General features: G+C 36.5%; 1 protein-coding gene across 1 annotated transcript in view; it reads right to left on the reverse strand.

The window, feature by feature from the left end:
- DARS1 (aspartyl-tRNA synthetase 1) overlaps nt 1-17,627 on the reverse strand; it is a 41,433-nt gene that overhangs the window by 23,032 nt on the left and 774 nt on the right. Inside the window, exons 2-4 of the mRNA XM_080399663.1 lie at nt 16,917-16,974; nt 10,745-10,837; nt 5,648-5,750 (exon numbers count right to left, since the gene is read on the reverse strand). Coding sequence (XP_080255789.1) covers nt 5,648-5,750; nt 10,745-10,837; nt 16,917-16,974 — 254 coding nt within the window. The remainder of the gene's footprint in view (nt 1-5,647; nt 5,751-10,744; nt 10,838-16,916; nt 16,975-17,627) is intronic.

Genomic DNA, 17,627 nt, shown 5'->3' on the forward strand with positions numbered 1-17,627 from the left:
TTAAATTTGCCATGATTTTAAGACTTATTTCAACTCAGTTCCTACCTGTGTAGATCCCTGTATCCAAATATGCATATATAATTGCCTGGGCACACAATAAGTGCTACCAAGTTTTCTATGGCATAGGACCATCTTTGTATTTACAAATGTTCATCATCTACTCTAAACTTTCATTTGATAATTAGAAAATATGTTTTTGCTAATTCAGACTACATATGTAATCTGGCACAGAAGTAAAAGCTCATGTTTTGAGTTCTGTTTGAACCTTGCTCAGCAAGATCTAGTGCTGTAAAAACCTGAAGTCTGTAACATAGTGCATCAAATGTAAACTACAGAAACCCAGAAGATGCAGCTTTGATCCCACCAGGTAATTCTAAGAACATTACTGAAATGATAATTTCAGCTCAAGTTACAACAAGAAACACAATGATTTAATTAAATGCCAGTAACTACAGCAAAGCATTCTCTGCAGCACCAGCACTAAGTCATCTAGGTGATTTTCTGATAAAATTTTCTTGGGTAACAAAAAAGACCCAAACAAACCAAAAAAAGTGAACAAGTGGCAGAAAACCATGCCAAAGCTATCACCATTTCCATTAAAGACAACAATACTTCTATCTGTAATTAGTATTACAAAGGACTAGAAACTAAACTGAATGCATGATGCAGAAAGAAAAGACAGATGACATCTTTATATGGTTTAATCCTTAAAGAACCTATTTTAGTAACAAATTCATGAAGTCCAATGCTAAAAAATTCCTCTGTATAGCAAACTGCTTCTTTATATGTAATGTTTCTTCCAAAAAATCAAGACTATAATTACTAAAATGTCCACTAGATGCCTTACGTCCTTCTTAATTATCTGTACATCTATTAGCCAAGACTTTCTCTTTTAACCACAGGATTGCATTATTGCAGTCTGTATGACAACATCTTTCATCAACAGCTTCATGTTGCAAGCTGAACCCCATGCAGGCCTCCCTAAGTGAATCACAATCAACATTTTCTTGAACAAAAGTCTGAAGAATTGGAAGAAACTTGGTTATTTATACACTTTAAATAGATGTTTTACTTAATGGAAGCATCTATACTTGTTCAGACATTTTCTTGGGTTTTTTCTTCAGCGCTGTTTTCTGTAAGCAGACTGCACAAATTATTATATTAATACATTATTAAGTCTAAAAATATGAAATAATTGTCAGAAAACATAATAATCAATGATCCTTTATCTGAATCTCAGTGAAAGCTGAAGGCAATAGAGTTTACTTTGAAAAAAAAGAGTCCACTTTGTAAATAGTTGAAAGTATAAATATTTTACACTCAGCTCAATAAAAGCAACTGTAATACTGTCTGCACAAATACAATAAGCATGCATTAAGCCCTCTGAAAGGGCAGTTAACTGACACTGTATACATTAAGACCAGGTAAACCCCTATTCTTATTCTCTTTATTCTAAAAATATAATAATCTGCTTTCTATACCAACATATCTGGGAGAACCTGGATATCTTCTGGGGAAAAAAAAGCCTATTTCCTTTTAAAGATTTTAAGTAAGAAAATCCACTACATACTTTAAATTTTTTTCATTGAAAAAAATTCCACTTTATTTCCCTTCCAAATTTACCTAGCTTCACCATCTGTTCATGGCATCTTGCATACCTTTGTATCTGCAAAGTAAATAACTTTCCATTGGCAGAAAATCCTCTTGCATAGGTACCATCAGACTGGGATTTAAATGATTTACTAATTTCTCTTGGACAGAATAGAGAGTTTCCTTTAGTTTCACAGGAAGGCAGACTTGCCTGACCACATACCATTTAATCTTGCAGCTTCACCATCAACCTTTTCCAGTTTGACATATAATCAGACACAAAGACAACAGAAGTGGACAAGATACTCCAGTAATGGTCTAATGACTGGCATATATTACATTTATGGTATTTTATTCCTCTTTTTTAAAACTCAAGAGATCTCCTAGCATAGTAGGTAAGAGAACTGCATGGACTCCTGTTAAGTCAGTTATCTATCATGACCTCACATTTCTCATCATTTACTTTCTTACATATTAGTCCTGAACATATACAGAATCTGAATGAATGATCACCAAGGTACAATTTCACACTGAAAAGCATCAAAGTGATTATTCTAAATTAACACTGGTTACTATACCCTCCTAGCCCCCAGCTAACCATTCCCATTTCTGTGTAACCAGCAAACTTAACAGCTGCAATTTGACATTTTCTTCCAGATCACCGATACAAAAATCAGAAATGCTAAAGAAAGTATTTCTGCAATATCCAACATTTTCCTAGTATTACCAATTTATCTAGCTGATGAACTTATGTATATTTTTCTACATTGTGAAGTATTTTCTTACAGGTTTACTGGTCTTCTACCCCCCCACCCCACCCCGCCCCTCGCCTTTTAAATCTCTTTTCTGGATTTTAATTCTTTAACCTACTATGAAGAGCCCTCAAGTTACTTTCTGAGTGAGGGTGTATTGTTTCGGCAACTAAATAAAAACCTATCAACTACCTCTCCCAACTGCTACACTGTATCACCTGACTATGGTAGTGGGGGCTGAAAGGCTCAATACTGATACAAAAAGAGAGAAAGAAACCCAAAACTGACCACACCCAATACTTTATGGAAAAAAATCAGGTTGATAAATTACTAATTTCATCACTTGGCACCTCTTCTGGCTGAAAGAGACAATTTAACTCTTTCTTTTACACAGCATCCCTTGCAGGGCTAGGCTGAACTTTTTTTCCCCGATGAAAGCTCCTCAGCCGACAATTCAGTATCTCCACTGATTCTATGTTCTTGCCTACATATGTTCTGAAAGTTCAACTAGAAACTTTTCATAAACTCACAGAAATGTCTTTGTAAAACTGAGTTAAACCTGTATTAAGTATCTTTCACTAAACAGAATTTACATTCTTATAATGGAGATAATTATTATATGAATGTTGCAGGACCACAGAAGGTTATGAAAGTTCTTGGTTTCCATGTGCCAATATCTAAAAGAGGAACTGGTTTGTTTATCATTTATGAAAATTTGTACAAAAAATGCTCATAATTAAATCAGTTCTCATCAAAATTTAAAGATCCAGAATTCCACAAACTATTTCAAAGGAACTTTTAGACCCAGTATCAAAATGAGAAAGCAGCACATGAAAAATAAAGTTAATGTACTACCACTGAAGAAGTTTATTTCAGTTAAATATGTAAGGTATTTAAGTTAAATGTTTTCTTCAATATTGTTGTTTATTTAATGTGTAGGAAACAAGAGGAGATGATGAAAAAACACACTGAGAAAAGCAGAGAAACAGTTACTGTTATTTCTAGACATTTAAGACCAGCCTTATCTTCTAGTAATAACGGCATCATTCCACAGCAGGTGAAAACTAGGGGGAAAAGTGGCTGAGACAAGGCATGTACTGTTATGTCCTTCAGGTGTTACTGACACAATGACCACAAGTGCACTTGGAAGTCAGGAACAGCAGCAGCCTATGAAGGATGAGAGGCAGCTGCAATGGTGACATCAGACAAAATTATAGAAGAAGATAAAACACTAGAAAGTCAGAGCATGGCAGGATATTAATAAAATTGGTTTGCTGGTGGGAAGGAATCATGAGAAGATGACTGCGCTAATGGTGTTCAAAAAAAACCACAAAGGCAAGCCCCCAAAAGAAAACCCAGAAGGCTGTAGCAGAGAAAGTTTTATCATTCAAAGAACATGGTGAAAAGCATGTAAGCATTTCAGATGCACAAATAATGAGTAAACCATGCATGCTATAGAGAGGCTGAAGTATCTGGATTTAGCTAGCAAATGTTATCACAAAAAAGAAGCAGCATGAAAAGTTCAAAAGACAGTACACACATGAGTGTGGCTACTCATAGAAAATCAGGTCTGTTACATCAAGAAAAGTGGGAAGATGACAGCGAGCTGGAGAGAACCTAAGGATGAGGTTCCATCTGATTTAACAGCTCAGTGCTGCTGAAGAAGAAAGGAGCTTTGCCCTCTACTCTTTACAGATACCCTTTTCTACCATTTACCACTGCTGGTTAGCTCTGGACCTCCACGACCTAGCTGAAATCACTAACCTGACAGAAAACTGAGTAAAAAAAAAGAATAATGAATCACAAAAAGAGTCATGGGATGCTTACAAGTGGCAGTCAGCACACAGAATAAAAGAGTAAGGACCAACTTCCCTCTCATGAGCTCCTAACCACTGACCTCTGCCACTCCATGAAATGTAAGAAATTAATTCGTGGAGCAAAGAACCACCAAGAAAACTGAAAAAGAAATCTGTTGGAGAGAACTAGAGAATAGGAGAGTAAGCATCACAACTGTAAGAGCTGTTTCACTGTTCTGTAGTGCAAGTTCCAGAGTACAGGCAGACTGTTGGTAGGTTAGAGGGAGATGAACTGGGGAACAAGCAGATTATACACTGAATTCTTTTCAAAGATTCTAAGCATTGGAGAGGCGAAACTATTTCATGAAGAAACAGAACACTTCACTTTGGCTCATAAACACCTGTGAACAGCATGCTTCACACTGGCACTGCCAACAGTAAGCACCGCCAAACAAACACTGCTGGTTCTGTTCTCCCATTGCCTTGAACCTCATCAGCAGAAGCATTATCCTAACCTTCTTAACTTGGCTTCTGGAAGTCTATACTATAATGAATCCCTCCTCTCCCTGACATATTGAAGGTTGAAGGCTGTAGCACTTTTGCAGCTAATTAGTGGGGGCTCCCTTCCCAAGCATGAGAGTAGTGCCAAGAACTACACAGAAGCAACTCAAGTGCCACATGTTAACATATTATTGCACTGAATTGATCCACATTTCTATCTGTGAACAAGTAAATATACATGTTTAAAAGCTCCTTTGTCCTGGACAAAGCATTTAGTTAATTTTATATATATATATATATATATATAAAAAAATTAAAAGCATTTAGTACTGGACAAACTGAAAGCACAACCTTGAGGCAAGTAGCAAGGAAAGGTAACTTTTTATCTTTGAGAATAAGACAAAGCAAATAACTGAATTTAAACTGCTGCAACAAACACTTGTTTAATTAGCAAGTCAAACTATTGCCCCAAAAAATATTTTAAAAAGTAACTGAAATCCCTCCTTAAACATTCTAGTTACAAAACTAAGGTGCAAGTAAGATTAATCCAGTGCACAGAAGCTACTCTTGGTTTCTTCAACTCAATAAGCCACATGCAATGTGGAACTTCTTCACACCAGTTCTAGCTATAAAATGTATTACTACACTTGCACATCTTGTAGAAGAAAACCCTGAACATGTGCAGACACACACACCACCACACACAAAATGAAGTGTCCCACTAAGCTCAGCTTGCCAGACTTTTTGTTAGCCAGCTTGAAAGTAAATGCAGGTTGTCTATGGCGAGAGAATGCTGCTTCAGCAGTTCAGAATGAATTTCAAGCCTGTTCTCTGTTTTATCTTTTGTCACTGTAATGTATTCAACCTAATAGTGAGCTGACAATTTAAATAACTACATTTTAAAACAAACGAAGCATTGATGTTAATGTGTGAAAATGGTCCCAACCCCTGGGAGTCCTGGTTCCCACCATTGTTTACTCTGACAACAGGATATAATTGCTTACTTACTTGGCAGCAAACTTTACCATCTGCTTGCTTGCATGCTGTCCCACAGCCACAAGAGCCTGGATATTAAACTGCTGCTGACGCAGGACTAAGAAACACTGCTTCCCTGAATACAAAGAAAAACAACGCAGGTGTATTAAGGACAAGTTACTCGAGAACTTTGTGAATGAGAAAAAAAGCTTTACTACTTTAATATTAACCTGAGCTTTTAAGGGGGTGTTTGTGTGTTTCTCTCTCTCCCTTGCTGACCCTGCCCCCAATAGCTACATCAAACAAGTCAGCTCTGCATGCACAAACACACACACCCCCACCCCAAAACACTGAGATAAATCCAGTAATTCTGCTTTACAGCTATAAACATGTGAATGGACATTTTCTAAAAATAACAGTCAGCCTTCCAAGATAAGTAATATCTAGACAAAACAAAAAATAGAAATCATAACTTTTTAAATACCTATTGTTCCTCAACTGCAAGAAGCAAATCATACTTTTCCTTGTTGCTTTGCTCACAACTACTTCAAGTATTATAAAAGAAGTTTTTTTTCTCATCTTCTCACATTAAAGCTATAGAGTTCACTTTACAAAGCTCCTCTGAGAGAAACAGGGTTGATTTTGCACCACAGGGACTAAACCAACAATGTTCATTCTACAATACACCACACATTCAGAATGAAGGGGAACAAAAGGAGTATTGATTCTGGTGAATGACAAGAACCTAAAAGACCCAAGTTAGAATTCCTGTAAGAGCAATTTATTCATGAACAGCTTTGGGAAAAACAAGTTAATGGGAATTAATAATAATTTATAAAGAACATAATGCACTTCATTGACTTTTAAAATGGCTATTTCCAAGTCAACAAAGTTCTTTCTAATCTGTTCAGCCGACAGTTACAACCATTTCATATTTCTCCTCACTTCTCTAATAATCATTTACTTCTTAACTTAGATGTAAGGAAACATGGTGATTTAAAATGCTTCTTCCTCAGAGAGAGAAATTAACAAACCCTTCATTGTTGTACCAGTATCTGATAAAATGCATCAATATAATTTACTTCCAAGTTCTGACTCATAACATTATAAGATTTACATTAAAATGGTGAGAATAGGAAGAAGCCAGAAGCTTTCTTACAGCTCTTTCCCAGTTATCATTGACTTAAGACTATAAAACATTAAAATCAACACGTATCTAACTTGAACACTGACAAGCCAGTTGCAGTTTTCATTTGTAATTATGTAGATTACTATTTCTAACACATAGCTGCAGATAATTTAAAGGGTATCAGAAGATAAATACAGAACATATGACACAGATTCTGATAGAAATAAAAGCAAACATACAAAACTAATACAACATATTATTACAGATTAACATTATAATAATTGGAAATAACTGACCTTGTCCTATGATTGTGATTTCAAACAAAAAAACCAAAAATTTCAACAAAATTAACTCCATATTTTCAGAAATTGGAGTACAAATATTTCCATAGTCCAGGGGCAGCAATATCTAAGTAAAGAAGCCAATATGGTACGGATGTACCTATTTCTTGCAGGCAAACATTACACCACAGATTTAAATCGGAAAATTACAGGCTTCAGAAATTAAATAGAGCCTTCAGAGGTACACACACCTGTGATCCAGCAGTTCAACAAATTAAGTACAATTTTTCCATAGGACACAATATGGTAACTTTCTTTGGATAAGCTAGGCATATCTCACATCTTTGACATGGAAGTATTTCTTACTTACAATGTGGTTTGATACAGTATTTCCTAGAAAATTGTGTTTGTCTCCATGATTTTAGTCACACATCATTCAGTAAAATATGACTGAAGTTTCAGCAATGATGCATTAGGTGTCCAAACAAGGAATACACAGCTGAAGACAGCAACAATGTAACTCAACTAGTAAGTATTTAAGAAGACAGTGAAATAAATGGAGGGACCTGCTATCCTACAAATCAGAACAAAGTCTGGCAGTTGTACTTAATCCCAAACACTAGAAGTCTGACCAATATCTGCATTATAAAAGGACTCAAATCTTTTTGTCATGAGTAACAGTAGTTGTTTTCATAAGGAAAGAGAATGTTTTGTAGAATATAACCATTTCTAATCACACAGAAGACAAGTGATCAAACAAACCTCACTGATAGGAGTAGTTAAAATATCACAGTTACAAAGATACGAGGAGGAAACAGAAACTTTCCCAAAAGAGCTGAAGGCGTGCAAAATAAGGTATCAAAAAAGACAAGCCATAATCAAATCTAGTTCATGATTAGATGTCTTTCCAGATCAAGAGACAGAAAAAAGGAAGAATCAGAGTGAGAAAAAAATTGGGATTATGGGATGTTCTCCCCGTGTTTCAAAATATTTACAGGGTATTTAAGTGAACAGTGTAGAGATCAACTTTACTGACATTCAACAGGAAACTACTCCGTTTCTATGAAACAAACCAATACTGTGTCCCACAAGAATGCCTAAAAAGACAAAAAATTTCAAAAGAGATTTGGTTAAAAAGGTCTGACTTGGTCTATTGCAAGGAACTTTTAGTCACTGAACCAGTAAGAGAAGACACCACACAGAGAATCCTGTCAAAAGTAAGTACATAAAACCAAACAGGAATCCATTTCCTTTCTTGGATGTAAGTACCGAATGACACAAGACTTCATGAAAGGAAAGGATGTAAGGAATGAATATGTACAAAGAGTAAAAAATGTTTAGTCATATCAATTAATACACTGCTACTTACAGACATCTGCCAGCAAAGAGAAAACTTTATACGGTTTATTATAAAATTTGGTCTAGTATTTAAATTGCTCTTGGTGGTACTCTTTATTTTCAGACATACTATTCTGATGTTTTAGAAACCTTTACATTCATAAACCAAAAACATGTTCAGGTCTAACATACTGGGCAAGTCCCAGATGCCTGGCAGAACCCAGAATGATTTCCCAACCACTTTTCAATGACAGACATGATCAGTAGCTGAGGCTGGCTTTAAAGTAAGGCCAGAAATAACATTTATTCAATCTACGATAAAAACCACAGGGCCTCAAGCACTTTAATTTTGGTACAACCCACAGAAATTCCCAACACCCCATTCTTTACACATCCTTCAATTAATTTCCATCAGATGCCATGAGTGGCTTGCTATACAAGACAGCTGGATTCTGCCGTTGTTCACATTAATTTTTTTTGGTTTATTGGTCAGAACTAGACCAGGTTAAATAAAGGGTATGTTGGTTATTTAGGAGTCAATTCGAGCTTCTGAGAAAGCTATTTTTCTGCAAGACCTTCCTTTCCATAACTGTAGGAACAGCACCATGCATGTGGGAAAGGCTAATATTACTTTTTACTCTTAAACATTTGCTTTTCTTGTAAGATTCTTTCCCCTAAAGCTTGAGTAAACAAGCACATGGCATTCCCTAGCAGCATTCCCTGAATGTGTGAATTGTTCTGTGTTGTCACACCAAGTCTGAACAAAAAGCACAATCAATAAATTGAGATTCATGCCAATAGTCAACTCCTTTTGCTTTCATTCTTCAGGCTATGTTAAAGAGTTTTGAAAATAAGCACTGTTATTTCATGAAAAACAAGTTTTTCCTGAGGTCAAAGAGGAAGGATGACAACAAGCTTCTTTTAACTTAATATTACCATGTTACATATATGTTACTCTAACTGAATTAAATGCAAGATATCCTATATAAATGCAATACAGGGACAGTAATAAACAACCATTGAACTTTATGTTGTTTTCACAGTCTGCATAGACACTTGTCTTTATATACTAAATTCTGTTAATAGTCTAAACTCATCCTACAATTGCAAAAGAAAAAGCCATAAGGATACTCTTATTTGTATGCTGATAGTAACATTTAAATTAAATAGATTATTTCCTGTCTGAGCAACTTCAAGTTGTAACGACCAAAGCTTTTACAGCTTTTGGAGTTGACAATTTCTATACATACCTGAAAGAGATTTCCATGTAAGAACACACATTACAGAACTATTGAGGAAATCACAGAGAACTTCCCAAATTTAAAGATTTAAAATGTGTATTGTATGTATATATTTAGATGCAGTTCCTTATTTTAACTGACTGCAGTATGGACACTCATTAAGAGACACACTTTTTAAGAAAATGAAGCCTCCAAAAAAGAAATTAATCTGGTTATCTGTGACAATATTCTGTACTGGATTCTCTCCCCTAATTCGCACTATTCCCAATTCTAAGACTACTGTTAAATTTCATTTGCAAAAATAATTTCTTTATATATGCTCTTTTCTTTCAACTCTTGGGAAGACAAGGTATTTATATCTCACTACAGAGCTGCCAAACATAACCGAAACCAGTACAACAGTTGTCAGCATCTGATGTCAACTGAAAAGGCCAAAGCCTATTTAAGTTTGCATATGGCAAACTGATCTCCAGAGAGCACTTCTGATCCCAGGGAAGAAATATGGCTGTCAGACGGCCAAGTATGACAGCCCACACTACTGAGAACCTATAAAAGGATTTTCCCTTTGTCTTGTTAAAGAAAGATGAGGTTTCTTACTTTATGTTCATATTCATATAATCAGATACTGGTAACTGAAAGTAAAAATTCTGAGATTTTTAACACAGATTTTTGTTTCCTGTCAAAGAAAAGGTGTAATGAAAATATTCATACGCAGCAGAATAAATACAGCCCGTCTGACAACTGAGCCATTTAAAATAAAGATACGTTTTACAGCAAAAGCTTGTAACTGTTTTGTCTCAAAACTACTGACACCCAAATGAGAATGACGAGAATATTTTTAAATTCCTATTATTTACAATTGTCCACACATTATTTAATAATATGATAAAACCAATATTCACTTTTACTACAATGTAATAGTAATACCCAATTTCCACTGAGCTGAAAATAAAATTTCCTTTTCCCATCTTGGGAAAAAGAGAGGCTGAAAAAAAAAGGAAATTAACCGAACACGAAGTAACCAGGTAGCAAAGTCTTCTTGTATGCAAGGCATAACTAGCAGGCCATGAAGCCAAAATAAACATTCAGGTTACACTACCAATATGAGAAAATAAAAATAAAAACCCTGGAGGCATCTCACCTTTAGCTCTGCTTGTATGAATTCTGCCACGAACCCAAACCACTTCATCAGCCTTCTCCACTGTCAAATCTTTTATACGAATCAAAGCTCTATCTAAATCACAGAAAAAAACACATTTTAAAACATTTTTCACTTTAAACTCCAAATACAATTTCTATCATTACTAGAATTTATCATAAATTCGAAACATAATTTTTTGTAACTACAGCATAATAGACGTACTGAGAACACTTAGGATCCCATTTCCTTCCTCAGTGAATTGTACTTGATCAAGTCGTTTAAATTGGTTCAACCTTATTGTTTGACTTATATACAGGGGTCAAACTACACTAAAACAAAAACAAGACTTACTGTGGTTCACGGATGCCAGGACCCAGCATGACTACACTATTTTTGATAAGACTTCGCTGTGCTGCACTGTACTACCTGCACTTATTAGGCTGAATTTCTGCTGGCAGGTGTCTGTCCTCCTCCACTGTGCAACATGAAAGTTGCAAAACAAAGGCTCAGAGATGACATAACTATTCCCTGTATCTAAGTAAGTGAGTATCACCATAAAACAATTATTATTTAAAATAAAAAAGAGAAACCACAAATAAATGTGTATTAGAAATTAAAAAAATATTTACTTTGATAAAAACAACAACATTTTGGAGCAGTAAGAGTATTAATGTGTAAAACCAGTAAAAATTATTTTAAGGGACAATCTCTTTGACAACCTGCTAAGCACTACTATCGTAGGAGCCAGCATTCATCAGAAAGAACCCTTCAAATTCTATGAACTCAAGAAAGCTAAATAACAATAGGAATGCAAGGTTTGGAAAGGACAGATTCTGGATAGTAAAGGAAAAAAAAATACACAGGAAAATATTTTTAAAATAAATCAGGACATTGAAAATTGTGTAAAACCATTATGAACTGCCAATATACTGGCTGCATGCCACTGTTCCTTGAAATGTACTTGTTTAATTGTATTTTTCAGTAGATTTTTGGCCAAATGTATATTTGCATGGTTTCAAACATTTATTTCTTAGAGTTTCTACAAATCAGTGGACATACTGCATAAAACCTCAACGTTCTAATGGCTGCACTTACTCATTTACAGTTCACACGTGGTTAAAAACACTGCTTTTTAGACAAAGAAAAAAATCTTCAATGGAAATACTGATCCTTATGGGTCTCTTCCAACTAGAGATATGCCATGAGTCTATTGGGAGATTCTGTGATATGTAACACAAGCAAATTCACCTTCTGTCTTTCCTCAGACTTCTCCATTGTTTCAAAACAGCATTAAATTTACTGAGGCACTTCCACTCTAGACTTTTTCTGCCAGAACTTTTCCAAAGTTTGCCTACCCCAGGTTACCATCTGCCATTCTGGACTCCTTCCCTCTGACTCCTGAGTACCAGTCACAGCTTGTCCTGCAAGCCTATTATTCTGCACTGGGAATTTAGGGGGCTGAAAATGTTTATTAGCTTATGCTCAGGGCAATGCAGTTTTTTATTCACAGATAGACATTAAAACCAGAACAAAATGAAAGTGCACAGAGTAACGTGATAGGAAATTGACTCAAATGTATTAATAATATGTGCGTGTGTGTGTGCGCACGCGTGCACTGGGGAAGGGAGAAAGGGAAATAAAGATGTTATCACTTGCCAGCAACTTCTGATATTCAAACTTTACCAGCATAGCACTATAGGAAACATGCAACCAGCACAACCCGTAAGAGTTTGATATTCAGACAGTTTAAATTACCTCAGTCCACTTAAAACTGTATTGTTAGAAACTTAAAACATTTTCCAGGCACAGAATGAGGTGTTACCCTTTTTATGGATCCTTAGCGTTTCAGGAACCATCTGCATTAGATAAATATTTTTAGAAATCTTTTGGATACATAATGGTTCATGCTTCACCAAAACTAAACAAGACATGTTTAACACAAAATTTTATATGTTATGAATTGTTAAAAAATATTTCACCTTTCATAAAAAGGGTAATAAAACAATATCAAAAAAGAGACTTTATAAAGTAATTTTTTCCAACAGCAGATCACAGAATCACAGCGTGGCTGAGGTTAGGAGGGAACCTCTGGAGGTCATCTGGTCCAACCCCCTACTCAAGCAGGCTCTAGGTGGACCTAGAGCCCGTTCTCCAAGACTGCATTCAGTTTTTTTAACATCTCCACAGAAGTAGACTCTGCAATGTCCCTTGGCAACCTCTGCCCATGCTCTGTCACCCTCACAGTAAGAACTGTTTCCTGATGTTCAGAGGGAACCTCCTGTGTTCTTGTAGGTGCCCATCGCCTCTGGTCCTGTTAATGTGCTCCACTAAAGAGAACCAGATGTAGCAACCTTTACATCAGTTTGTTTCCCTTCTTCAACACTTCCTGAATCTAGTTGTCTTTTCCTCTCATTTCTAAAATGCCAGTAGTTCATGATAATGTCTCATCTGTTAGTGTAAGCAATCGTTTGTCTTCATCACTGATCTTCTCTTGTCCAGCCAACATACTGTAGCTTACATCTTCCCTTTGTACTCTCACGTATTTCACCTGGATTTCTTTTCAGGTAATTTCTACCTCTTCCACAATAAAAATAAAGCTTCCTTAAGGTCCTCTCACCATACTCTTCAGACTACCACTTACTTGTACTTTCACAAATGCAAGCTATACTTACATCTTCTGTCTTATTGCCACATAAACACTTACAATTAAACAACACAAAGATAAAAGACTTTTTAAATCGTGCTATAGTTGTAGTAAAGACAAGGGAACAAAGATTTTAAATGAAGTTTAAATGAAACACTCTAAGACTGAAATTACACTTCCAGCTCCAATTCAATATTCATACTACCTCAACTTCATTGCCATTTTGTATCATGTTTATGGAGAAACTGTATTTTTTCATTTCCTTCCTGTAGAGCACAATCTTTTCTTTTCAATATACTAAATGTCCTTATCTTTCTCTCAGAACTCTAACTCTTCTAAACATGGCAGGAGAGGATAAAAACCCCAAAAGATGTGCAGGTTATACAAGACAAAATCGCTTTTCCATCCCCATTCCCTGCCTGTCACATCAGCCTGTTTACTAAGTTTGTTTATCTTGCATCACGGAGTTTTGAGCAGTATGACAAATATTTCTGCTGTCTCTGTGAAGTGCCAGCATCTTTACAATGTCGGATAAATTTTAAAAAGAGAAGGTAAGTTTAATAAAACAAACTGAAAGCCAAAAGCAGCATAAGATGAAAGCAGCTTCCAGGGAGGGGAGATTAACGTAATGGGGCTGAAGGAAGAAAAAGGGAAAGGCAAATGGAGCTTTACTAGCAATCATAGCCTCAAGCAGGCAGGAAGGATTTAAAGACATGATGTAACAGGAAGCAGGAATGTCAGATAGCCAGTTCAGCTAACATTAGTAGAAGAAAGACTGAAGTGGGCCAAGAATGAAGACACAGGTGCGTGTGTGTGAGGTCAGTAGAGCTGGGTGGAGCATTTATGCAATTACTTTGTGAATGTGTGAAGAGTTTTAATTTGCCTGCAGAGGAACAAGAATCTATGAGTATGGCAAAAGGACAATACGTCTATCTCTTGGAAAGGGAGAGTAATTTTCTCTGATCACCCTAACCTTTTTAACTTCTCATGTCCAGCCTGTGTCCTTGGGACAGTGCAGCTACTACAGCAAGCCAAAAAGCAATAACAGCGCTGCAGACATCCAACTGAGCTCCTATCCGCATCTGTGCTGTTTGTGTTGTGTCAGCCCCAGTTACCAGACGGTATGTGGATCTGCACATGTCATACCACAATTTGTTATTCTGACTTAGAAATGGCATGTATCCACACACACTTCAGAAACAAACAAAATTAATACTGTACAGACGGATGGGAACACTCGCATTTGTGCTTCCTCATTACCCCCTGCCACAAGCAGTAGGTCCTCCAAGACATTCAATGCAAGCAGAATAATGTATCAGTAGCATATATACACTACTGATGATGAATGAGGACTTCACCGTCCAGTGAATCCTTTGATAAGAGCTCTCCATGGCAGGAACTACTGAATCTTTAAATAAGAGGGAATTAGTCTGAAGGAAGGGACTAGGCTGATCTTAAACTTATTTATTACAGGCATTTTGGGTTTTATCGTTACCTTATTTTGGAGTTCCGGATAACCATCTTCCAAAAAATGGAACAGCAAGAGTGTTGTAGATTGTATTTTAAGCCCAACAGAAAACCTATTCCACCTTGTCCATACATTGGCTTTCTTTATTTGTAAATGAGGATCAAAGAGTCAAGGGGAAAACAGATCTAAATACAGCACTCAGCCTTTTTCATATAATCTCCTGTAGCTTTTTTCACCTTCCTTCTCAACATAGTTTATTTCTCCACAGTATTTTTGAGTGGGTTTTTTTGAATATGAGACAGTTGGCAGAGTAGACTTTCTCCATGAGAACAGAAATTAACCCACCATCTCAATCTACCACGTTGGGTCTCTCACACAGTTGTTTGCTATGGGGTGTGAAACTGGCAGAGGAAGAACAGTTTGCAGAAACTCTAGTGAGCCAAACGCCATCACAGAAGAGCACAGGGAAGAAGACCCAAGTGGGCAAACTTTCAGCCTACAGTCAGCAGTACAGGTTAATCAGTCAGATGCTAACTTGAAGAAGTTCCCTTTTTCTTAATATTATACCTTTTAAATTGCAACTGCACACCAATTTATGGATTGTTACATGGTTACACTTAACTACGGATGGCTGCGTTCCTGCCCCTTCCAGCAGTCACCAGACCCCCAGCTAAATTCTTTCATTTTGCTAAGCTGCTTAAACACGTTGTTACTATTAACATGTTGAAACATCAGCAGAAGACTCAGTGTCAGCAAGAGGGAGACCACTGCAGCCAGCAGCTGGGCTGGCTTACAATGGGATTTCAACTTTGGTTCCCTGACAGGCAGTATGTATTTTATTCAATAATGACTGTTAATACAGCCTCCAGTGATTTTCTTGTCCTGTTAGGTTCTTAACATAATGCTCTCCTTCAGATGGTTTCAACCTATGACTGCTTTTGTGGCTCCTCCTCTTCCCTACATTCTGCATTCCCCGTCCTAAAGCAGGTCAACCAAAACAACAATTCAGAGGAGAAAAAAAATCACCTAATCACCGATTATGTTCCTTTTTACATTTCATTATGAAGAAGCTGCAAGAAGCCAGTCTATTACCTTCCCTCATTCCTGTTTCATACATTGAATAATATGAAGATTTATATTTCTGGGATATTGGCATGGAAGATTGCTCTCTAGCTGACAAGTCTTGCTGAAACCCAATTCCCCATCAGTAGAAAATGAGGATTTCCAGGATTCACAGTGGTGTGAATAATGATAAAACTCATAAATATTAATATGTAATATTAATGGATTTGGTGCTCATATGTGGGAGTAATGAAGGCTGCGTAAGCAGACAGATATCCTGCTCAGAGAGACAGCAGTGCTGTTGCAAGCCATAGCAGAACTTACTCCAAACAAACAAAAAACCTGACATCTCAGAACTCAGTACATTATAAATAGTAATAACTTAATCCATAAAAAGTCAAGCCTGCAGTGGTGGACAAGCTGTGTAGGGTGTGGTCCACGCAAGGGCAAAGACTGAGATTCCATAACCTCTCTGGACCTAGTTCCAATATCCAACCATAATCATGATTTTTTTTTTTCCTTCTATCTAATCAGAATTTGTTCTGTGTTCCAACTTGCACCCATGACCTTATGTCCAATTACCACATACCTTCAAGAGTCTGGTTTTACCCTCTCTACACCCTCCCATTAAATAGCTTTAAATGGTAGTAAGATGAGCTTTCTCTTCTCCAGGCTGATCAAGTCCAGCTCCCTCAGCCTCTCCTAGAAGATTCTGTGCTCCAGTCCCCTGAGCAATCTGGTAGCTCTCCACTGGACAGGCTCCAATGTTTTCCTTGCATTGGAAAGTCCAAAAATGAACACAGCACTCCAAATGCAGCCTCAGAAGTGCCAAATGTATTCAAATAAAGGGAAAGAATGGGAGCAGGATTTGAATGAAAAAGTTTGGTACATAATTTCTCAAACAAGTACTGAAGATATAAAGTATATAACTTCTTTTTTCCTTCTTCCCTACCCCCCACCTCCTCTTTTTTAAAAGTTTTTTAAGTTTTTTAACTAACCTGGTTTATCTTGGGATTGTATCATTGATGACACTCCATATCTTTCCTTAGCATAATCCTAAAATGGAGGTGAGAAACATATATCAAAGAAGCATACACAGAAAGATGAACAAAATCATTACAGAGTTAACTCAGGTAATCCGAAACAATTAGCTGCAATATTAAAGTAAATAAATTCTGGTTTAGACTCTTAAAAGAAATATAAGTGAGATAATTGTGCCCTGTAAGAAGAAACCAAGTTCCAACAACAACAAACACGCATTAGAATCATTATTTGCTACACAGAAGTTAGTAAGACCCTACCCCTGAAAAAATATGAGTCCTACAGAAGCAGATCCATTAAGTACTTCTTTCCCATATTCAGGCACATTAAGAAATCCAGCATATTGCATAGTATTATGACAGCCAAAGCAAGCTTGTCTGACTACTAACAAAATCTGTTAGATAAGACATAGGGGGATGCGGCCTTTTCATCAAAAAGATCACAATTCTAGTCTCCCAACTACGCCCACTCATTTCCAAATAAAAAAAGCCTTGGTTTATTTAATTTATTCTACTCTATATATGAACCTAAGTTCATTCTAAATACTTTACTGGGGGAGGGCAGAGTGTCTTCATTTCTGTGCTTTTGGTGAATTGCGGCCCATGTAGTTTTACAGAAGCCACTTATACTCAGAATTCTGTATTGCTGATGCATTTTTGGCCTTTCAA

Source organism: Falco punctatus (genome assembly GCF_963210335.1).
Source record: "Falco punctatus genome assembly, chromosome: 8".
Classification (NCBI taxonomy): Eukaryota; Metazoa; Chordata; class Aves; order Falconiformes; family Falconidae; genus Falco; species Falco punctatus.